Source organism: Opisthorchis viverrini (genome assembly GCF_000715545.1).
Source record: "Opisthorchis viverrini unplaced genomic scaffold opera_v5_359, whole genome shotgun sequence".
Taxonomy (NCBI): Eukaryota; Metazoa; Platyhelminthes; class Trematoda; order Opisthorchiida; family Opisthorchiidae; genus Opisthorchis; species Opisthorchis viverrini.
Genome location: NW_008752021.1, coordinates 340,242 through 365,215, shown reverse-complemented (window position 1 = coordinate 365,215; position 24,974 = coordinate 340,242). Strand labels below are relative to the sequence as shown.

General features: G+C 46.4%; 1 protein-coding gene across 1 annotated transcript in view; it reads right to left on the bottom strand.

Moving 5' to 3' along the window:
- The window catches only part of T265_10410 (hypothetical protein), a gene marked incomplete at both ends in the record, with an annotated part of 42,856 nt that extends 25,667 nt beyond the window's left edge, over positions 1–17,189 (bottom strand). Inside the window, 2 exons of the mRNA XM_009176776.1 lie at positions 2,297–2,538; positions 16,800–17,189. Of these exons, the coding sequence (XP_009175040.1) occupies positions 2,297–2,538; positions 16,800–17,189 (632 nt within the window). The remainder of the gene's footprint in view (positions 1–2,296; positions 2,539–16,799) is intronic.
- Between the last annotated feature and the right edge of the window lie 7,785 nt (positions 17,190–24,974).

Here is a 24,974-nt window from a genome sequence, read left to right as displayed (position 1 = left end):
CGTGAGACGAGTTTTGCTTCTAACCGAGCATGTTGACCCATGAAGTCCATAACACATATCTTGTACTACTGGCCGGAGAAAAGAAATCCAAAGTTCAGGTGATAACGACAACTTCGGAGGTCGATATTCTGCCCATATTCAACAGACTGACATTGGGGATTATCTAGTACGAATATGTGTGGACGAAGGACAGCCTAGAAGCAGCTTTCTGGTCAGTATTGGTCGAATTTGCATTTAACATTCTCCTCAACTGTGCACACGAATAGATCGCACTGAGGTCAGTAACTGATGGTGATGATACGCGTGGGTCATAAGCCCACTGTGATCACGCCCTGGTTTGTCCGAAAGTTGCCGCGGAGGATGTCCAAAAAAGATGAGCTATTGAAGGGAGCAGCTCGTGGTGTAAACGCACCCCTGAGGTCCTGACTTACTAATTTTTTATGTAAGAACGAACAGGTACTGGTAAGATTCTTTAATATTATTCCTAAGTTGGTCCGGTAGCTCAATGTGTGTCGATGGGAACTTATAGGTAGCATAGCACAAAAAGGGACGCTATATTTCGAATTTCCGAAGAAAACGTTGGTGCCCTGAGAAAAAGAACATCCCTTAAGTTCCTTTAAGTCGATCAATGCCAGGTTCCTAGTCTTATTCTATGACTCTACACAGGGTCCATCCAGTGTGAAAATTCTGTTGTAAAACTAGAAAACAGCTTTGGTTTGGCGACCTTATCGCATAGACGACTGCCTAATAATCAGACATCCAAACAAACTTGTCGATTTTTTCGATTACATGACCGCGGACAGCAATAAACTGTAGATCAAATGTGATACATGGTGGCCGAATTTGAAAATATCAGTCAAAATATGAGGAATCCCATTGTCACTACCAAAAAGATAAGGTTTGTGTCGTAACACCAAGTCAAACAAGTAACGCTAACTAGTAAACAATGAAAAGGAAAAGATAAACACCGGGAGGTAGAACTGAGTTCGTGACCTCTCAGTTACCGAGTGAATGCACTACGCACTCAGCCACTGTCCCACCGTGTCGTCACACACGTCAGTAAAAAGATTATTGAAAACGTTCCAGCCAGCTTCTTAGGCATAACAACAAGAACACAAAAATATGCTGTACGCACAGTCACACGATCCACTTCATAAAAGTTCTAGTCACAGATGAGGACAATAAGAATGCTGTTCCCACCATTTGCTAATCGTTAGTATCTACAAACGTCGTCAAGATGGGGCGACCTATTGTTCCATGAGGGGGATCGATAGACTTTCATATACAGTGTTTGTGTAGCTATAGCAACCCGGTAGTATAACGGTGGGCTGGTAGCTAAATCAGTTCACATAGGGTTTCTTCAATCAGCGCTAGCGAGCAAGTGAGAAAGAGGACACAAATTCTTCACTCAACGACGCACGTAATACCGTCTTACTCTCGTGACTTCACAAAGGCTGACGAACTTGGAATGCTTCGCTGCAATTACCTACGAAAGGACTATTTTCACGCCAACTGCACAATGATATTCCCAATACACGTACATGTGAATAGCCTAATAGTGCTCCATACTAGAAAAATCATCTAGTCATCTGTGATAGGTATTTTAGCGGCTCTCTACAAATGTTGAATCACCCAACATGACTGTCGCAAGGCAAGTCGTTGGTAACTGTCTGTTTAAAAGTACAAATATATTAGCAGTGTAGAAACAGGGGGAAATCCCGTTAAGTTCGAATATTCCAATATCTTTCGAGCCGCCCACTGCAGACGGGCTGATTTCGGATAGAGCCGTTCTCTGGACAAATGATCCAACCCTTCGCATTGCTTAGGATGCTCAGCACCAAGCCAGCTGACGCAATCAAGCAGCAAATAAGAATCTCCGTTTGAGAACCAGTTGAACTTGCCAGTAGTATGTGTAAAGCACAAGTTTGTAGGTAATTCGAAAAGTAACAAGTTTTTCACACTCCTGCACGAACAGACCGAAAACGATATTTTAAATCAGAAGAAAAACCACTAACAAAGACGCTGAAAACATCAGGGGGGTATGATCTGCACAACCAAAATGTCAAAGCCGACTGGGTGACCGTATGCCAAACTAGAAACGGTTTATCCTCCTCAAGGAAAAACCTTCCATGAGTACCACTGTTTCTTGTCCTTCTGTTGTTAAAACCTCCAGCGCAAACTTATTTACGCACAGTAAGTCCGAATACAAATGGCTGTTCGCCATGAGGTGGATCTGATAGCTCGGAATTCAGCGTGAGGTTGGTTGTCAGACTAGATAAATGACGCAAGCACATACTTGAACGTCTCCATTTCGGCCAGTTTCTCACGTAATCGATGTCCCCACTTGTAACTCGACGCCGAGGCAATACTTGGACTATGGCCGGAGTTCAGTGACATCAGAGAACTGGGCCGATGAAGTGTCCGTTCGGAACCGTAACCAGATTCGGCCACTCGATGCCGTTCGATTGCGGCAATCCAACTCTGGCGTTGACCGCTATTGGTTCCACGCAGATACCAGATGAGCTCGCCAACGCGAACCTATTAAAGTCAAGGTTGCCTCATATGAATAACAATAACGACGAACAATAATGCACACGTAGATAAGAATATCGGTCTAAATAAGCGAAGATAAAACACACGGTCACTGTGAAACGGCACTAAGCGGCCTCAGTTCAAAGGTTTATCAGTCTCAGTTCACTGTGCCTTAACCTAAAGCTTATGAAAAATGCCTAAGCGTTTAGAAATTGCCTATAGATTTATCCACAAAAAAACAGATGAGGGAGCTTCCATCGAAGTTATGGTTACGTCAAGGAGAATCCTGCAAAGAGGAACTGCCACAAACTCGTATAGCAAAATTGCACCAACACTCGCGAACAAGACCGTTACCAGGAAGTTACTTTGCCAATATGTGCTCACCAAAATCACACGTTCCCTGGGAACGTCAAAACTTACGGTGTTTCTACATCGAGAAGATTGTTCTCTCTGCCTACGTAGCCCGCATCCTATACGGAAAACATCAAGTATGGAATCTTCCCAAGAAGAGCTCATTTTAGGCCGATCCCAACATACGGTTCTTCTAGACGGGAACAACACTGGTTGCGAGAGCGACGTCCATCCACTGCAACTAACCGATCCATGCATACAAACGTATTTTATTCTACGCTTCTACACATGCAGGATACTTAGATACAGTGTTTCTGTATGATGTGACAAATCGTTTCTGTCAACTTATTCCTTCTTGTTCCTTAGAAACGAAGTATATTAGTCGCACTATTGCATGTTTACCTAAAATATATATGAATACGTACGCACTGAATGGCTTGAATTATACAGAGTATAGGCTGTGGTTGCAATATCATCAGAATTTGGTATTTTGAACTACCACTACGTGAGTTGGGTTACGTTCTCTACATCCGCATTCGCAAACATTTTTGCAGCATTCTTTTTCTGGTGTGACCGAATTCACTGCAGACAAACTGTCAGGCCCAAAACTTTCAAAATGTAGTACAAAACAACCGTATGTAGCTATGGCAAGACAAATAGTTGCAAGAACAGTTATGGAAACCGGGCTGTGATGGCCGAATAACTATTTTCAACGTTTTTAGATGGCAGGGAAGTGAAAAGATGAAGTGACCATGTCAAACACTGCCAATCTAACAGAGCTGAATAGACTACCTTTGATATTCTTCGGCTAAGGTCACCATAGATGATCGATTAATCTCGAAACTCAGACACTACAACACGTGACCACTGGTTGTGTGAAGCCAGTAGAGTGATCCAGCCAACTCCTTTGACGAAAATACTACCGTGGAAATGTAAAAGGCATGGAAAAGTACAATATACTGAAGAAATGTGTGGGTGTTTTGTTAAGAATGCGCGAGGCATTGTGTAGTCGAGCACGCAGAGAGAACTGTAGGGTACAACGGATCTGTAGCTGGGACGGTGGAGACTGTACGGTAATCCGACGAGGTGGGGTTTTATAGGAATACAAAGTCACCGAAGTGTCTGCGTACATCTCCAAATTACTGTTCGCTTACAGAATAAGACAAGTCACACAACCATCCTTTATTTATGAACGAATATTGATCTACCCAGTAGTGTATTAGGCTTATACATGCATCGCGATATCTCAAATATCGTATCAACCGAAACATGTAGACTGTCTGGTTCAGCACATTCAGTTGCTCAAAAACACCACAAACGAGAGATTCAGCTGGGTTCCAGGTGAGTCTCTCATCAAAACCAAATTGGTATACGACTGAGTGTAGTTCGCCATTGACCTACCTACTTATTGTAACTTGACAATCAACCAGACGCAACACATTGTTCACGTAACATGAAGATGTACTGTTTCGAATTATTTCCCATCGAATCCAAATGAGTGAAATGAAGAATTACTATTTCGTTCTAACTGGAACTCATCGAACGATAGTGTTATGGGCCGTGGGCGCGAGTTCCCTTCCAAGATAGGGTCCGCGATATCCTCCATGTGTACGGTTGGAGACGGTGCAAGAAATGGCGTTCTTGCAGTTGGCTCCAATGCAGAGTATCTAAGTGGGTGTCTGAAGGTGTGGGCACCTGAGAATGGTTATCGTAGGCTAGCACTAAGTCCCTTCCAACCAACTTCTACTGTTTTCTTCACCATAAGGCTTCCAAACAAATTACGGTTGTGCAGCAGCAAAGTATTAGCGCTGAATGCTGTCAATGATGATGGTGTTATGGGTTAGATTCTCTGGCTCTAAAAGAGGAGACTTAGTTTTTATGTATTCAGTCCTGCTGACTCTCATAGACGCGGAATTGTTGATGCTGATTCTCCACACGTCCCCAAAATATGTTTGGAATTCACAAATACTTTAATACAGGTGGGCGAAATCACATTCGCGAGGTAAACACATGAGATGTTATTGATTCACCCAGGTCACCTGCGTTGTTTCCGGCACGCATAAACACCCGCGTCCGAAAATTGGGTACACTTCTCGGGTTAGGTACCACGATGAGTTTGAGTACCCTTATAGATCTACCTGTCAATTCGGATTACGCCGTTGGACCTCCACGGGACAGATAGTACCACATACGAGTTGCAGTGAGCGTCACACCGGTTGCACACCGATTAAATTTCATTGACCGGGTGGAATCTCAATAAATCAGACCCGAGGGTTAAAAGGAAGGGACAATTCTACAGCCATCGATGTGTCCAGATGATGGCCCGTAATTATAACATGCAAGAATAAGTGGATAGCTAGGACCTAGAGTACGTGCTCAAGAGGGCCGCATCACTCAAGAGGCACTGAAGATGCACGCATATGGCTGGATATTGCTAGCTACTAACTGGCTTGTTCTGTAAACAGCAATTACAGAAAGTCACTTCTATCATAAATGCAGGCCTACGCATCTGTAGTGTCCTCAGTCGTTGGCAGACATGTACGATGAATACATACATACAGATACACACACAAATAAGATATCATCATCATTATCATCATCACTATTGTCGTCAGCACCAGAGACAGCAACATCAGTGCTGACACTCATGAGCTACTGTTGTACAACCACAAAGTTTACCTCATTACATTTAAAGCCTTGGAACGACAAGAAAAGAGTGTGTGAGTGAAAGGAGATGGTGCCGGTCTATGTCAAGCATTCTGAGGTACCTACACCTCAAAGCCCTCAGTCAGACCATCTCATCATCATCATCATCATCGACAGCATGACATCGGTGTTCAACACCGATGCTTCGCTGCTGTACAACCATGATTTATTTGAAAGTTTTATTGTGAAGAAAAGAATAAAGGTGGAGGCGAAAGGGACTTAGTGCTGGCTTACCACAATCATTCCGATGTGCCTACAGTTCCAAACGCTCATTCAGGCAATCTAGATAGGAACTGACAACAAGATCACCACTGACATCGGTTAGAAGCGTCTACAACCACGCGCAGTAAGGATCACGCGGTCCCCATCCTGAAAAGCGAGTATCACAGACAGCACCCAAACGTTTCATTATTTCTTTTATACCCCTCTGCCAGATCAGGGGTTGGCCACCTCTCTGGTTCCGCCACTCTGAGATGGGCATGAAAAACAGCACTCTCTTCGGCAAACGATGGCTAAGCATACACAACACATGTCACAACCAACGCAGCTTCCGGTGCTGGAAATCCCCAGTGCGCAACCGAGGACTCGCTTCCTGATTGCCTCGCTGCGGATACCCCGACACCAACCCACACAAACTATGGTTCTGACAACGATTGTTGAACACCTGAAAACGGCTCAAATCCGTTGCTCGAATAGGCCAAGTCTCACAGTCATACAACAAAACAGCCCGCACTGTAGCTTGATACACACGTCCCTTGAGATTCAGAGATACACCACTTTGACGCCAAAGGTGTATCAAGTAAGCAAACGCGACGCGAGTCTTGCAGATTCATGCATTGACCTCATCCGTCACACTACAGTTGGAATGAATACAACTTCCAAGATGCGTAAGACGCTCCACAACTTCGAGCAAGACGATCTAGAAAAAGACTAACGGCACGAACGCCACTGAAATCCATTAGCGGTTATTTCTTGTAACGTCCCCAGTCGATCTCAGGCGGGGTCTAGAAGGACACTATCCTGGAAGGCATACTGCACCAACGACACCCAGACTCTCCTTTACTCCCTTTCACATCCTTCTGCCAAGTCGCACGTTGTCCACACCGCGGACTATGCCATTCTGAAGGAGGCGCAGAGGACAACACTCATACCGGTTGAAGTACCTGCCCAAGCCTAGACAGGGGAAGACGATAGGCAGAGGTAGGGTTTGAAACACGGACCTTCTGATCGATATATTCGCGCTCTAACCACTAAGCCATCTCGGCCCCAGAAAAGCCATGGTCCTATCAGAGATCCAATGTTTGGGTTACCGGGTTAACTGGGTTGTATCTTCAACAGAAGTTTCAGCTGTGAGTAGCACTGCGGATATCCGCTCCAAGTGGCCATTAATATTCCACACAGGGCAGTCCGGCAGGAGTTTGCGGATTCGGTTCTGAAAGCATGGCCTAGGTCAACTAGCTTCTCAAGGCTGAGTGAGTGGGGCAAGCTTTGCGTAGACCTAATGAGCCGAATGAAAAGAAGCAGCACACAAGTGCATGGTCAAAGTCCACGCTGGTGTTCCGGAAAAAGTGGCAGACGGCGATCAACCATCGTCACTGGTAAGTGACGGCGATGTGGTCGATTTGGATTCGGAACTAGTCCTTTGGTGGGCACCACTTTGTCAAGCGATTTCTGATGTTCTGCAAATTGATACTGAAAAAGGAACAGTCTGCGATCGGCACACACCTAAAGTAGACGACTCCCGTTGTTCGTGCATCTCGTATCCAACCAAGGACGACAACCCAATCGGACCTCAGCAGTACTTAGTTTACCTACCTGGACGTTCACGTCATCATTCACCAAAACGGTATATGAGCTTCTAGTCCATAATAAAAGACCAGCTAGATGGCCATAGAAACTTTGGCAGATTCAGAGCGACGATCCGTTGGGGCGTAAGCAAAACACACAATCCCAGGGGATTCTCGCACAGAAGTGAAATGCGCGCAGACGACTATCAACGGGCATCCAGCCCAGCAAAGACGCTTCCACTCGGTCGTTCAGTACAATACCTACCCCAGAAAATCCAGATGCAGCGGCCTCTGCATCATCAGAGGTGCGAAGCCGGAACCTGGAAGACAACGAGGGGAGCAGTCAGTTCAATCAATGTTTGCGTCCTGTGCTCTTGCTCCGGACAGACAACATACGGCGATGCAAAGGGAATCTAGCGTACGAGCAAGAACCACTTGTCTTGCTTGCTTCAAGGCGCGAACATTAAAGGCGGTTAAGTAAACCGGCTCGATCTAGAAAAAGACTAACGGCACGAACGCCACTGAAATCCATTAGCGGTTATTTCTTGTAACGTCCCCAGTCGATCTCAGGCGGGGTCTAGAAGGACACTATCCTGGAAGGCATACTGCACCAACGACACCCAGACTCTCCTTTACTCCCTTTCACATCCTTCTGCCAAGTCGCACGTTGTCCACACCGCGGACTATGCCATTCTGAAGGAGGCGCAGAGGACAACACTCATACCGGTTGAAGTACCTGCCCAAGCCTAGACAGGGGAAGACTGAAGGAGGGAGGACAACACTCATACCGGTTGAAGTACCTGCCCAAGCCTAGACAGGGGAAGACGATAGGCAGAGGTAGGGTTTGAAACAAACACCTTCTGATCGATATATTCGCGCTCTAACCACTAAGCCATCTCGGCCCCAGAAAAGCCATGGTCCTATCAGAGATCCAATGTTTGGGTTACCGGGTTAACTGGGTTGTATCTTCAACAGAAGTTTCAGCTGTGAGTAGCACTGCGGATATCCGCTCCAAGTGGCCATTAATATTCCACACAGGGCAGTCCGGCAGGAGTTTGCGGATTCGGTTCTGAAAGCATGGCCTAGGTCAACTAGCTTCTCAAGGCTGAGTGAGTGGGGCAAGCTTTGCGTAGACCTAATGAGCCGAATGAAAAGAAGCAGCACACAAGTGCATGGTCAAAGTCCACGCTGGTGTTCCGGAAAAAGTGGCAGACGGCGATCAACCATCGTCACTGGTAAGTGACGGCGATGTGGTCGATTTGGATTCGGAACTAGTCCTTTGGTGGGCACCACTTTGTCAAGCGATTTCTGATGTTCTGCAAATTGATACTGAAAAAGGAACAGTCTGCGATCGGCACACACCTAAAGTAGACGACTCCCGTTGTTCGTGCATCTCGTATCCAACCAAGGACGACAACCCAATCGGACCTCAGCAGTACTTAGTTTACCTACCTGGACGTTCACGTCATCATTCACCAAAACGGTATATGAGCTTCTAGTCCATAATAAAAGACCAGCTAGATGGCCATAGAAACTTTGGCAGATTCAGAGCGACGATCCGTTGGGGCGTAAGCAAAACACACAATCCCAGGGGATTCTCGCACAGAAGTGAAATGCGCGCAGACGACTATCAACGGGCATCCAGCCCAGCAAAGACGCTTCCACTCGGTCGTTCAGTACAATACCTACCCCAGAAAATCCAGATGCAGCGGCCTCTGCATCATCAGAGGTGCGAAGCCGGAACCTGGAAGACAACGAGGGGAGCAGTCAGTTCAATCAATGTTTGCGTCCTGTGCTCTTGCTCCGGACAGACAACATACGGCGATGCAAAGGGAATCTAGCGTACGAGCAAGAACCACTTGTCTTGCTTGCTTCAAGGCGCGAACATTAAAGGCGGTTAAGTAAACCGGCTGACGGGGTTTGAAAACAGACTTTGAAGTGTTTAGGGTTCTTACTGAAATCGGACGTACAGCAGTTGCAAATGGGTGTGGTGCACGGTGAACAAAACGGTCAGCCCTAGTTCTGGGACATGCGAATGGGTACAAAAGAGAGAACTTGAAAGTGTAAGAAGGGGGCAACAGCTGTAGCACATTTTCGCTCACCCGCCCCGCTGGATGCAGAATATAAGGATGGTGAAACCACGCGACTGCTGATGTGGCACGAGTACGTCATAGATGTACATGGGCTCAGAAGGCAGACCAGAAGGCAGCGCTGTTTGGCGGGAAATACGAGTACATCATCACTTTTACGGAACAAGTCGTCATGTGTTCCAACTCCTAACCAGTAAGCTGGAGGGCCAGGTTACTATATTCGTCAGTCATCCAACCAGCTACTAACCTGGTATGAGATCCTGCGAGTGTCACGCAGACACCACCCAGTATAGTTCAATGGATCACGGAGGCCCGCAAACCGCCATATTACGGTAAGATCCAGTCACTTTGTGACAAACACATTAGATGAATATATTCGCGCTCTAACCACTAAGCCATCTCGGCCCCAGAAAAGCCATGGTCCTATCAGAGATCCAATGTTTGGGTTACCGGGTTAACTGGGTTGTATCTTCAACAGAAGTTTCAGCTGTGAGTAGCACTGCGGATATCCGCTCCAAGTGGCCATTAATATTCCACACAGGGCAGTCCGGCAGGAGTTTGCGGATTCGGTTCTGAAAGCATGGCCTAGGTCAACTAGCTTCTCAAGGCTGAGTGAGTGGGGCAAGCTTTGCGTAGACCTAATGAGCCGAATGAAAAGAAGCAGCACACAAGTGCATGGTCAAAGTCCACGCTGGTGTTCCGGAAAAAGTGGCAGACGGCGATCAACCATCGTCACTGGTAAGTGACGGCGATGTGGTCGATTTGGATTCGGAACTAGTCCTTTGGTGGGCACCACTTTGTCAAGCGATTTCTGATGTTCTGCAAATTGATACTGAAAAAGGAACAGTCTGCGATCGGCACACACCTAAAGTAGACGACTCCCGTTGTTCGTGCATCTCGTATCCAACCAAGGACGACAACCCAATCGGACCTCAGCAGTACTTAGTTTACCTACCTGGACGTTCACGTCATCATTCACCAAAACGGTATATGAGCTTCTAGTCCATAATAAAAGACCAGCTAGATGGCCATAGAAACTTTGGCAGATTCAGAGCGACGATCCGTTGGGGCGTAAGCAAAACACACAATCCCAGGGGATTCTCGCACAGAAGTGAAATGCGCGCAGACGACTATCAACGGGCATCCAGCCCAGCAAAGACGCTTCCACTCGGTCGTTCAGTACAATACCTACCCCAGAAAATCCAGATGCAGCGGCCTCTGCATCATCAGAGGTGCGAAGCCGGAACCTGGAAGACAACGAGGGGAGCAGTCAGTTCAATCAATGTTTGCGTCCTGTGCTCTTGCTCCGGACAGACAACATACGGCGATGCAAAGGGAATCTAGCGTACGAGCAAGAACCACTTGTCTTGCTTGCTTCAAGGCGCGAACATTAAAGGCGGTTAAGTAAACCGGCTGACGGGGTTTGAAAACAGACTTTGAAGTGTTTAGGGTTCTTACTGAAATCGGACGTACAGCAGTTGCAAATGGGTGTGGTGCACGGTGAACAAAACGGTCAGCCCTAGTTCTGGGACATGCGAATGGGTACAAAAGAGAGAACTTGAAAGTGTAAGAAGGGGGCAACAGCTGTAGCACATTTTCGCTCACCCGCCCCGCTGGATGCAGAATATAAGGATGGTGAAACCACGCGACTGCTGATGTGGCACGAGTACGTCATAGATGTACATGGGCTCAGAAGGCAGACCAGAAGGCAGCGCTGTTTGGCGGGAAATACGAGTACATCATCACTTTTACGGAACAAGTCGTCATGTGTTCCAACTCCTAACCAGTAAGCTGGAGGGCCAGGTTACTATATTCGTCAGTCATCCAACCAGCTACTAACCTGGTATGAGATCCTGCGAGTGTCACGCAGACACCACCCAGTATAGTTCAATGGATCACGGAGGCCCGCAAACCGCCATATTACGGTAAGATCCAGTCACTTTGTGACAAACACATTAGATGAGGTTTAAAGTGTGAAGCGCTTACTGTCCGTCGACTCTGGTACAACATAACTCAGGTGGCTGAGACCTACTACTGAATTTTCGATATCCTCATATAGGCTTGAGCGATCCGAATATACCCAAGGTCAATTGCTTCCTTGTGGCTTCATGGCAGCTATGCCACGAAAAGGCGGAATAGTTAAAAGTGATTTTACGCACTCTAATAAAAATCTTCTGACGATGAAACATAATGACAGTAGTATCACCCACAACATTGAGGTGGACAAAACAAACTCCCAGACCTTTCATGAACGCATAGGAATTGGTCAGTGCATCAGAATGTACAGCTTAGCTCAGTTCTTTAGCTCACCGAGTGTCAGTTCTGTTAGAATAGACCGGCATTACGAAAGAGATATCTGTACACTAATTTGCGCACATGTACGATTCCGGGGTACAATCAAGCAAGGGCGGTGCTAATTTATAGTCAGGTAAGACTAAAATCACGCGCCCCTTCCCTGCATAGCAGTTAGCAATGAAATCATGATGAGTGGGAAACCAACACATAGCATGGCCTAAAAACGGAAGACTCGGAGTAGAGAACCATTCAGTCAGAAACCCAAGTAAGGCGTGAGCAATACCCAGCGGGAAAAAGTCAAATTTGGCCAAATGAACTACCGTTTAGATTATTACATCGCGAGGTGGGGGAATGAACAAAAACTGAGTCCACTTGGTTTGCCCCGCAATAGGTCATCTCAATCCTCATCACTGACAGCAAAAAAGATAATCGTTCAGCTGTAACGCCCTTTCGGTACCCAACTGCCATGTCACATGGAAGCACGAGGGCTTGGATACTACCAGGTTGCGCAAGCCTAGATAGAAGTTAAGATGCAGAGGCCAGGTTCGAACCAGGGACCTCCCGGTCAGTAAATCCACGATCTAACCACTGAGTAATCTCACCACCTGAGCAATCTACCGCTTATCTGCCATAGAAGGTAAAGTTCACCGTTTTTGGGACGAGATACAGCTACGGCGCACTTAGGTGGTTCCAACAGCATTATCAGTGGTCCTGTTCTGCAGGATAGTGGTAGAGCGCACTTAGAGCTCGGTGTTCTTTACACAATTGACCGATAAGTGTACCGGTCGTTCTGCAAATTTCAACTGTGAACACATGTGGCTTCTCCCGATGTGACTTGCTTGGGAAACTGATAGGATTCACATAACCGTAAATCTCTCAGCACCAGAAGCTGTAGTGGTTTGGTTATGCATTGCCCATGCCGAGCCATCGTTTATGGAAGAGAGTGATCTTTCCCATGCCCAATCAGAGATGTAGTCGAACTGACACATGCATGAAAGAGATCACGGAATGTAAGGGTATTGTCAGTGTGACTCGCCTAAGATAGGGTCCGCGCGATCCCCATCCCCCCGTTCACGGCTGGAGGCACTAAAAGACAGGATTGTTAACGGTTGTTGTCGGTAACGTTCATGTCAGTTTCCATGCAAATTGTCTGAGGAGTGCCTGGAAGTGTAGGCGATTCGGAATGATTGTAGCTATCACCAAGTAGTTCCCCATTAATTGTTACTCTGTTGTTCATCATAAGGCTATACCATAAGGTATACACCATAAGATATACGGCAGCAGAGTACCGGGGTTGAACGCAGATGTTGCGCAGTCCATGATGATGATGATGACGATGATGACGGTTGGGGAGCGAAGGAGGGAAATGCGCCTAACATCTTCGCTGTACAAGCAAAGTAAAGCCTGCAATGGTTGATCCTGACTATGGCATGACAATGTAACAATAGAATCTATGTGGTTGACCCCATGTGCGACAGAGAATGGACAACCTGAGCAATTTGCAATGCCCGTAAGTATCACATGCAAAAATCGATCGATAGCAAACAAGAAGACTGACATACCACTTTTGATTGCACATATATTAAATATTACACTGAATCGCAGTCTGATGCAGATGGCTAATCAGGGGGGTGGGAAGATGAACAGACAACTGGATAAGGAAAGGATGAGAGCAGAGGAGGGTGTGCTTCTTCTTTTGTTGCCGCATGCAGGTTTTAGTTGATCACAAGTTAGTTGTTGCCTTAGTTTAGTTGTTCAGTTTGAAAACCGTGAACCGCGCATAGTGCTTACGGTCGCCGTAGGCAGGGGGTGGTGTAGGAAAGACGGTGTATAGAAGAACGTTTAAAACAGAAGAATAAAACAGCGGGCTAAGGGTTGAGAGAGTAGAAGAATATATACAACATCACGGGTTGCTACACACCGCCATGCCGGTGGGTACTTTCAACCATTGATGTGATGGGTCTTCGCATACGTCATGTACCAGTGCACTCAAGAACCGTTGTTGTACGTTTCTTGCTCCGTCTCACGCGCTGTTAATCTTACGCTACCTTCCAATCGAAACCCGGCTTAGCAGACAGGGCACGACGAGGCAACCAACCACCTTACACACTGGATACATGGTAGAGCCAGTTAGTGCAGCAGAATCAACTCATCAACTGAGTAAGCAGCTGAATTGTTGTCAGAAACTATTCGTCGCTATTCAATATTGCCAATTAGATCCGATGACACATGGGCATAAAATTCGACGGCACTAATAGTCGAAGACACGCAGCCCTCTGTTGTATTCAACGTACAGCGGCAAAAGCTTCGCCGAAAAGCAACAATAGACGTACTGCCCCGTTGTAAGACCTGCGTTTCACTTGGAACCCAGGGGTCTAGGCTGAATGGAAGCAGAACGGATTCCGGAAACGCCTCCACCCGCTGTTCTGTAAAGCTGAACCATCCGAATCCGAGACTCGGTGGCGAACCCCTCGAACCCCCCACGGTGATTCCACCAGATAATATCAGTAATGCGTAAACACAAGCCTTTAAAACCACTAGTTTATGTTTGTCTGTTTTCACAAACAAACAAGAATACTGCGCACGTGGTTGCGTTGTCCACGAATCTCTTCAAAGAAGACATCAAATCACACCGGTGCCAAAGATGCTTTGAATTAGCGAATATTATTCTTGCCTTGGATACACAGTGTAACCACATTTCCGATATCAACACCGGTCCGATATACATGGGACTATCTACCACCCAAAGTGATAGCTGACGGAGATGTTACCCAATCTTGGAATACCACTTAACATCTCACGATTGCAAAGCACTTACCAAATTATGCAAGTCGACTGCAAAACGATCTGACAAGCTTTGAACCAACCCACAGCTATCCCCCAGGAAAACGACATCGTTTGCCAACCCTGTGTGACCTAAAGGAGGGCTAACTCCACAAGAACCAGCAACTAGAAGGGTCCTAGAAAGGATATCGTCGACAGCACAGTTGAAAGGAAGCAGGAAAATAGGACAACCCTGACGCATCCAAATGATAAGAGTAAATGGCAGTGATAATTTTCTATAGGTCCCACTTTACTGAATATCCGTCTGTACAATACCTCAAGCACACTGATGTACTTGTACGCACCCCATACATATATGAATAGCGTCACATGGTACCTCTGTCAATCGAGTCGAAAGCCGCACGTGGGTCGCTAACAGGGCAAACATTTGGTCAGAACAACCTAAACCAGAGCGAGAACCAGCTATTACTCCCCACATCTGTTCCTGACGCTAGCAACTTAACTTACGAATTGCAAGTGAGGCAGGGAATTTTGGCACAGTCAATATGAGACCAGTCACCACGGATTCCACTTTCGAATACCGGAGAGATAATCGATTCGCCCCAGGATTGGGAACCTTTCTATCAAACCAGATCTTGGAGGATAGAGAAGTGCACTAAATGGGCCTAACGCCTTGCGTCGGTTGAAGTTCGTGAACCGTTTTCTAACCCTTGTAAGGAGATCTGGACCGACGGGTAGTGGTGGATGTAGTTTGTAGTGCAAAGAGAACCCAGACGGATTAAACTGGGCTACGAGGTGTTCCGACCAGCGCTTCGGTCCCTTCGAAATTTGTGTATCACTGTAACGTCTGCATGTGTTCGATGAAAGGTAATCCGGGACAATGGATAGGCCATGCAAGCAACTCGGCACGGTTAATACAATGTTTCAATCCAATATACTCCTTGTTGTGCAGAGATTTAGTATTGTTACATATGACGAAGCGAACGAAAGCCACAGATTCGAGGAGTAAAGCAACATGTGCGTAGGTGCGAGGTATCTCAAACTCAACAGCCACGTGACGGGGCACAAATATCATTGCACAAATATCAGTGCTGATATAAATAAGTACGGGGCGAGACGGATCAGTGGTTAGAGCGCGAATTTACTGACCGGAAGGTCCGTGGTTCGAATCCGACCTCTGCCTCCCAACTTACCCTGTCTAGGCTTGGGAAACCTGGCAGTATCCCAGCCCTCGTGCTTCCTTCAGGTAGCATGGCAGTTAGATATCAAAAGGATGGTAAAACTGAACCACTTTTTTAAGTAAGCACACAAGAGACCATGAATAAAGCGGAAATTGTCCTCTTGTCCCTTACCTGAAATTCCACTTGTATGCAAATACAAGTCGGTGGTCACCCTCTGTTCGAATCCACTCCACTGTGTAAAAACTGGTCTGCATCATACCCTGCCACTTCGGGACAACAAATAACTCATTCAGCAGTGTCGTCTTACGACATTAAGCCAAGTGGACGATGAATCACCGAAATGCCCGGAGCGGACTCAAACCATGAACACATGTACACCATAAAGTTATTGTTAAGCACCTTTAAAATCTTTACGCCGAAATGAACCTACGAAATTTTGCCGATTAGTCTACTACTCATAGTTTCTGATCGTAAGGAGTATTTTTCGGTTTATGGCAGTGAAGCATCGGTGCTGAACACTGTCATGGTTTGAAGATGATTTTTCGGTTTTCCGGCATAGATCGACTCCACTGGCTGGGCGGAATCCAGATCTGACGAGAAGGGAAAGCATCGGTCACTTGCGAAGCCAGCTGACACCGGCTCACGTAACTTGAAGTGCATTGCTGTATGAAACTTGGAACTACACCTTGCTTAAATGCCAGCTATATTCAATTTGTTGCCCATTGTTTTACTTAAAAGAGGACAAAATCTACGGCGGAATACGGTTTCGGAGTTCACTTCCGTTCTGTCTATGAGCTATGAGTCGGCTTTCAATCCAACATTTTATTTCAACTTCGTCAACTAGCTAAGGTATATGCTTCAAGGGAAAACTACGGGAGAGCAAACGTATAAGAGCATAAGCGCTGATAGCTCGGTGGCACGAATAAAACTGACAAGAAAAGTTGGCATTCGAACACACCGGACTGAGCACTAGAAATCAATCGGAACCCCAGAAACTCTCGAGATAAGTCTTATGTAGCCGCGGATGGTCTGTAGGTAGAACGCTAGAACTAAAAATAAACTGAATAACGTACCTCAAACCGACAATCGTCATACTCGTGTGGTTTGACAAATGCCGTTCGAATTCGAACAGAGCCACGTGAGCCAAGACCGATTTCGTCCTCGCTCCGGTAGTAGGTGAGCGTTCCATCTGACAGGACAAAATATCGCTCTTGCCATCCGTGCAGCAAATTGGTCCACTTGCTTAAAACGCCACTGATTGGCAACGGGGCCCAGACGTCACTTTCCTCGGACTGGTCCTCATCGGAGGCACTACTGCCGGCAGTTAGGTTCTCCTGGCTGGATTTTGACAAAGTGTCGGTTTTATGGCACGGTATTCCATGCTGACTAGTATTGGAAGGCTGGGGAATGGCAGCTAAAGCTGTACCGGACACGCCACTAAGTGCCGGAACGACTGAGAGCATATCAGCTGAAACGGAGGAATTGTGCACGGGTCAGTAATGGATAAATAAAGTAGATGAATGACACAGGAAGGTAGGAATAACAGCAGCTTAGGAACACCGGTGCTCCAAATTTGCACAACCAACTCAAGTCGTGCATCGAATCAACACAGTTAAGTTTCAGATTTGAGCAGGGACTCCTTTAACGATGACTTCTGTCAGTAAATTGAAGTAGCCGTAAGCGAAATAAGGAGTATACCGGGAAGAAAAAGTAGGAGATCCAAGGGATGCAGTTTAGGTAAACAGCGAGGCTTGCAAAAAATAGGCCAGCACATTTGCCACAGACTGAAAAATGTTGTCATAATGGTAGACGATCGGTTGTCACAGCGGAAAGCGGCCACAACTAACCATAAGGACCGTCGTCTGGCGCTCAACTCTGTAGATGCTGTCTGCCACTTCTGCTCAGATGTGAACAAATCTGAAGAACTAGATATCAGTGTACCATTATTTTGCAACCAGGCTGTGACCTGCAGCTAGAGTCCACGCCAAAAGCCAATTGTTCACCATTACGCACAATTGTCTATGAATCGTTTACGCGAGCTGGGAAACAGTGGAAGGAGGTGAGCTACAAGTGTAACGGCGATACTACTGATGGGGAGACGTGCGAGTAGTATGTGTTGTTCTTGGAATTTCGCTTTGCGTCTCTTGAAAAGGGGAGATCTGTTGCGGGATTTGTGGAGTCGCTTTGTAACATTTGCTTGGATTTGAGCAATAAATGATTGGAGTCAATGAATATCCAGGAAAGTTCAAGAAGACGCGTTCAGGAGTAGATGGATGTTCAGTTTTTGTAAATAAGATGCAAATGAGAGTTTTGCGTCCATGTCCAATAGTCTGTAACCGGTCGGTTGGCATTTTCTAGTAAATAACTCCGCAGCGAAGGCCCTCTTCCAACTTACCCCGGTCGGTCTCCAGTCCGGCAGCCTCCGCAACCTCCTCAAAGTCCTCCAGGAAGGTCCGAATATCCTCATCCTCAAAAGGTTGCGGCCACGGGATCTTCATCCCATTCTGATCACGGCACCAAATGTTACGCGACGCAATAAGTAAAAGTGCTAGGCTGCTGCGGGTAAGTATAGAGTATTGTGTCTTGTTCATTACCTTCACATTACGAACTCCTAAGCAAGTTGGCCAACAAGCTGCTCTTGTGCGAGTTGTTGATTCCTTGACAACGGATGTTCGCTGAACGTCTGAAACTCGAAAGCAGGTTCTGTAAATGGAGTTGCGGTACCTCTTCTCCTTAGTACCCTCTCTTCTTAGTTGCAAACATCGGACACCTCGGTACCTCACAAGCACGATCTGGTTGAAGGGCGAAATTATAACACTTGAGTTTTTACAACTTAGTACCGATCGCCAGTCGTTCCTCAGGAATACTGGGTTTAGATGCAGTGGACGCCTAGCGTCCCCGTACTCTAAAGCAACCGTGGTTCAAAATCGATCACGTAGCCGTTAAATTTTCAGTGGCCAGGCTCAATAGTCGACGGTCGATCAATTTGAAATACATACGCTAATTCAGATCGTGACTTGATCGTTTGTAGAAAGCCGAAAATTTAACTGATTCATGAGTAAAAAGGAAACTCAAAAAAACCTCCCTATACAATAATTTAAAAGCGGGCTCCTCCGAAAGCACAACTCGTAAGTGAGAATAGATAAAATCAACCATATGATAGGCCGAAAACTTAGTATGTGATGTTTTCGAGGGCGCGCACACACTAAACATTTACCTCATAACGGTCAGTGTCGCTTCTTGATACAAAACGGCGTGTGCCTTCGGGGTCGCAGCACAACTTCGCTGGACGGTCTATTAGACGTCAGCTCAAACAAAAAGTGAGTTGATAAGGTGTCGAGACCGGGAATCGAAAGAAATGGTGGCCAGTGCATCAGGAAACGCGCAGAAGCTGTTTCAGCTACTCCGTAAAACAGAACGCAGAACAGTTTAATCAAACAAAATCTTGGAAATCTGATAAAACCAATTGCTGAACTTGATGAACAGAATAGTCTCAATAACAGATTAGCTATTGGTCCCTCTTATCTGGACTTTTCACGTGACCTGCTAAACCCGAGCCGTAGTCTGCGAGTTTAGGTTCTCCCTCAACTTATGAAGTACTAATATGTCTTAGTGCCTTGAAGTTCCATCACTTTGTCGGGCTGTTACCATCAGCATTAACAGCACTGATGCTCCTCACCACCGTACAACCATAGTTTATTCAATTATATATTTAAAGGCTTAAAGTGAAAGAAAAGAGTCGGCGAAGGAGTGGCCTGGTTCTGGTCTATTGCAAGTACCCCGAGTCTGCATTTGCAAGCGGTCAAACAGACGACTTGGGAAGAAACTGACACCACAAACGCTATTTCCCGTAGTGTCTCTGGCCGAGCGCCAGGCATGTCTCCCGACCATACAATAATACAGCGTTTACCGTAGCCTTGTATGGGCGACTCTTGAGACCTCGTGATATGCCTTTTTGACTCCACAGGTTACACAAATCAGCAAACGTGATTAGAGTCTTTGAGGTTCGTGCACTAACTTCAGATACACTTCTGTTAGAGCGGACACAGTTATCGAAAAATACGTCACAATCTCCAGTGCCCTCCTCGAGTTAAAAAGGAAAATCCAGGGAATCATGGTTTTGCACAATGAAGGTGCTGGGCGGATGCCGAAAGATGGTGGTCAGTTTACACAGTAGAGCTTCGGAAATAAGAACGATGTCTTCTGTGTACTCGAGGTCGACAATGACTTCACCAACAACGACTTGGACACCGGCTAGATAAATTTCAGCCGGCTTCAGTTAAAAATGATAGTGCATCTGCGTTCCACCGTAATTAGATTGTGTTGGGAACAAGAATAAGCTCCAGATAAAGGAGATGACCAGTGATTACACCTTTAAAAAAGACACAAGAACCAACGATTCTAATGATAGCGGTACAAGCCTTTCATCCGCAATCCTGTTGTCACTAGTAATGCTATTCTTTGCCTAGACATTCGAGATGCAAATCCAGAAGTATCAGTGCGTTCGTGCGAACATAGGGTGTACTGACCTTGTGTCTGTACCAAGTCAAACGCTTAAGCAGCACAGAACATCACCGGTTAACAACTGTGGTTCCCCTAGGCCTCAGCGGGACCTTTGATTCCGTAGATAGGTTGGTTCTTTTACATGCACCTAACCAAAGAAAAAATGTACCTGAAGTTCTTAAATGTATGCCCTATTCTCACACTTCCAATAGTGCGATTTTGTGGTGAACAGTTTGAAAGCTTTGAAAGTTCGCTAAAGCTATCGTTTTTCTACCTCTGTTAAACCTTGAGAAACTTGTGTCTAGAGAAGTACAAGCACTGGACTACGCAGACAATACTGTCTTGCTATTGAACGACCATCAGACCACAAAGACTAATGTAAATGGAATTTCAGAAGTAATCCCTAATGTTGGTATACGTTTTTCATACTGAAAGTATCTTGGGGTTTTCAGGCCATATGTCTTTTGGCCTTCTTGACCGGTGTACATAAGGAACGATTGTGCTGTTAAGGAAGTCGGTGCGCACATTACCAAGGCACGAATGCGAAATGCAAATCTGCACCATTTACGGCAGCAGTAACGAAGTCCAGTGAAGCTAAAGGGCAGTGTGCACGAAGCAGCTGAAAGAGCAACCTTCTACTACGGTTCTGAAGCTTGGCCATTTAGATTCGAGGACCCTGAGCGTCCTAGGAGGTTGACTAGCCAGTACCACTAGCTGAGTGCATCGTGCTCGCAACTAAGTGGTGCATAATAGAATAATCAGACTAAACAGAAAATAAAAGGAAATTTGTCAGCCTAAAGTGGCTGAGACACACCCAAATATCATCTACCAAGAAGCGCACCGCCTCCACCGAATTCCCGTGGGCGAAACGTTCGAGGAGGAAAGGATACGACATAGCAAACGCGAAAAGGAAGCTACCGTCGAATTCAGTGTTGTGGGATTTCTGAATGGGGTTCCCGCTGCATGTGATCTAGCATGAACTCCGTCTTAGTGGTAAAAACGTCACTTCCTGACCGAATTTCCTGGTTAACAGTATAGAAACATAACCATCCCGCTGCAACTCAGATGCCATGCTAGCGGAGGGAAGCACCAAGACTGGAATGCTGCCATACTGCCCAAACCTAGACAAGAGCAGTAGCAATGTCGGGGTTGGATTCGAACCGCGGACCTTCCAGTCAGTAAGTTCACGCCTTAACAAATGGGCTATCTCGAACCCTATAATTTGTCGCACTAAATTAACTTCGGAACCGCCGGAAACATTCCAGCAATACCCCTATCTTGTCTGGTATTCAGTGCCTGAGTGGGTCTGGTAGAGTCGTGCCACAGGCAGAACTACCACCACTGTGCAAAGATGCGTCAATCTCGTTCCAGTGTGAATTCATATCCGACGGTGGAGTAGTTGGAACCGGGTCCAGAAGATGGTGCTGATAAATTCATCTAGCTTCTGGATCTACTAGTTTCTCAATTGTTGAGTGGTCTTTCGGCACCTTACCCAGTCCTGGGAAACAAAGATAGAAGCGACTTCGGACAAGCGCGTGGTCGGAATCCAAAACAAGCGACGGTAACTGATGACGGTGCGATCAATTTAGGTTTGTGGCTGGCACGCTGCTGGAGGACAACATATAGCCATACGAATTCGGTTATTTCGTAGTGCATAAAAACAGCCTGCGGTCAGCACATAGCTGAAGCCCACGTTCGTCATTATCCGTACATATCGAGTTCAATCCATGTCGACCACCTAATTGAGTATCACGTACTGTCCACTTATGCATTCGGATCTCCAGCAACCACAACGATACCTGAGCTCTTAGCCCACCGTACTAGGTCATTCAAGGCATCACAAAACTTGTCTTCGATGACGCCAGGGCTAATTAATTGGGGCGTAAGCAAACACTTGTGAGACCCCTTCACTGACCTTCTCAGATGAAAAACACAGAGGTGACTGGGAACGGGCATTTAGTCAAGCAAGGATCCTTCTGCCCAGTGAATTGGGACGATACCAACGCCTGCATCTTGGAATCCTTGTTTCTAATACAAAGCACACATCAACGTCAAGCAAGTCCAACGTGAGAACAACAGCAGGCTGTTGTCATGCTTGCTTCAGATGCGAAAACTAAAAGCATCCGAAATAAGCTGGGCGTCGAGGCTTGAAAATTGGTTTTGAGATGCCTGGGACTACCAGCGCCGGCTGAGGCGCGGATACTGCTTCCAAAACCAATGCAAGACGAATGGGATCATCAATCCCAACTGACGGGCCTACAAGGAAAGAGTTATTAATGGGGAAGGGAGAGAGGGAAAAGTATGCAGAAAAGAAAGAAGGGAGGCGCCCGCAATATCTTATTTTGGCTTACCTGGCCGGTTGTTTGCGGCAAGTAAGGCTGGTGACACGACACGACGGCCAATATCGCGTGAGAGCATTGTTAGTTGTAGGTGTTGTGGCTGAAATACTGCCATGGCACCCAGCTATAAACACGACGATTAGGGTCCTCGACCAAAGCGCTCGTCTCAAAATCCTGACCGCAAGGCAGTGGTGTTTGGCGGAAAGGTGCATTAACATTCTCAAAGAATAAATCGTCACACATGCTTTAACCTCCTCACACACACACACTCGCCTGGAGAACCAGGGGGCTGCGTTGATTAGACCTTTATCCATTGGCCAACCTGGTAGAGACTGTGTCCCAGTGTCGCACGGACAACTAAGTGTGGCTCAATGTATCATGGAGTTGCATGACCCATCACGTCACGGTAAGGTACAGTCGAGATGGCTCAGCGGTTGAGGTGAGAATTTACTGAATGGAAGGTTCGAACCCAACCTCTGCATGTCGACTACTCTTGTTTAGGCTTGAGCAACTTGACAGTATCTCGGCACTCGTACTTCCTTTGAGTGATGTGGCAGATATGCACGGACAGGGTGCTACAACTGAGCCAATGTGTGATCTCTTCGTGACGAGCTCCTCTAAATAAGAACGGTAGGCCAACTGCATGCTTTTTTGCACCGTATTATCCACTGAAGGCCATCGTTCGGCTGCTGAAAAAGGGATATACTCCGAGGTTGGGGCGACTCGAAGGTGGAGACATTTCCTCCTTGACAATTATGCCCACTCGCTACCGACCACCAGTTTGTTGCCTCCATGCATAACAGCAAAAAAAGAGAAGTTAAGGACGACGAAATATCGCGCTGGCAAGTTGAATTACTGAGGTGTCATGACAATTTCGTGTGCCCACCAGGAAAAGGAAACCTAGCAGTTGACGCAGTTGCATGTTTGTTGTGGGATCAGGTGGACAACTGTAAGTTGAAACACAAGTCTACGTGTCACTCAATTGCTGCTCAAACGTTATACCTTGTACTTTCGAAGGGGTTCTACTCTCTCTCTCGAAGAAATCAACCGTATGTAATCAGGCTGCCTAGTGTGTTCGGCAACCGGTTAATCGAAGCCATACAAATCTTTGAAAGGTCTGATGCTGATTTTAAAGTACCTCCTCGGTCCGTATCTAGTAACCGACGTCTTCTTTCCGTCGTTGATGAATATTCCATATTTGCCTTTGCCTATCGATATACAGCCCCACAGACTATATTCAACTGCTTTATCAGCCTTGTTTCATTTCTGAAATACCAACCTACATCCACTTCCTACACATCCGTTGAATTGCAAACGATCCATCAGGACAAAAGTCTACCCACCAGCATCACGACAGTTAACAGCCGACAGGGTGACGGAGAAGTCGGATTTTGAATGGGACCTTTTTAGAGCCATTTTACAGGCTCCTAAAAACCCATGGTGTACCCCCGGGAGTCTATTCTACTCGAAGCACTCGACCCTCCAAGATCGCCATTTTGCACAGCGATCAGCACCCAACGAACAGGGATTTCCATACAATCGACAATGAACTCTGAGGTGTCCCTGACTGAGAAGCTGTCACATCCAAATACGGTCCACTCATTAAAATTGCGCTTCTGGAGTGTAATTCCACGTATGCCCACATTCGATTTTCAGATGGACAAAGGAAAACTTTATCGATCCGTCACTTGGCTGGGAAGTTGGTTGAAGAGGTAAGTTCAACTGGACTCAAAAACGATTCGGAGACTATACCGACCGAAGGGGCATCACAGTTCCAATCGGCTTTCTCCTATTCCTATTGGATCAAGACCTTCACCTTGTGAGCAGACGAAGACTGAAGCCCCAAATACACAATAAGGCGTGGAGAAAAATGCGGTATTATTATTCATCATACTAAACCCTGCGCTTCTCATCATAGTAGTGCTTCACATTTACTCTTGTTGCAGCTGCCTGTGGTGTATACTGAATAGAGTTTCATTTTAGACGCTCAAGTCTTCTGAGCTACGTCGACCTATCTACGCCTGTCTGTCCCTTACTTTGCCCAGATGATAACACTGTGCCAGAAAGGTTCACAGTCCAGCGAATTTACTGTGCGAGTACCCGGTACCAGCTCACATTTCCAGGTCTCTGATCTCACCCACACGTGGCCAATAAACCTTCGTTTGAATGCTCAACCTTTCATGATTGGAGGACATCCCTAAACAGGCTGCTCTACAAACTGACCCAAAGCTGTCAACTTGTAGTTCTACGAAAGACAGACAGGTGGTTGTGCTCAGTTTATTTCAGTCAGTCGGTTTACTGTGATGCAATGATCTTGCATGCTCTACTGGATGGAACTCCCAAAGGCTTATCCACGTCAGGAATGTTAAAGAGGAGCAGCCTGACGAGGAACGGCGAGTCCCCATA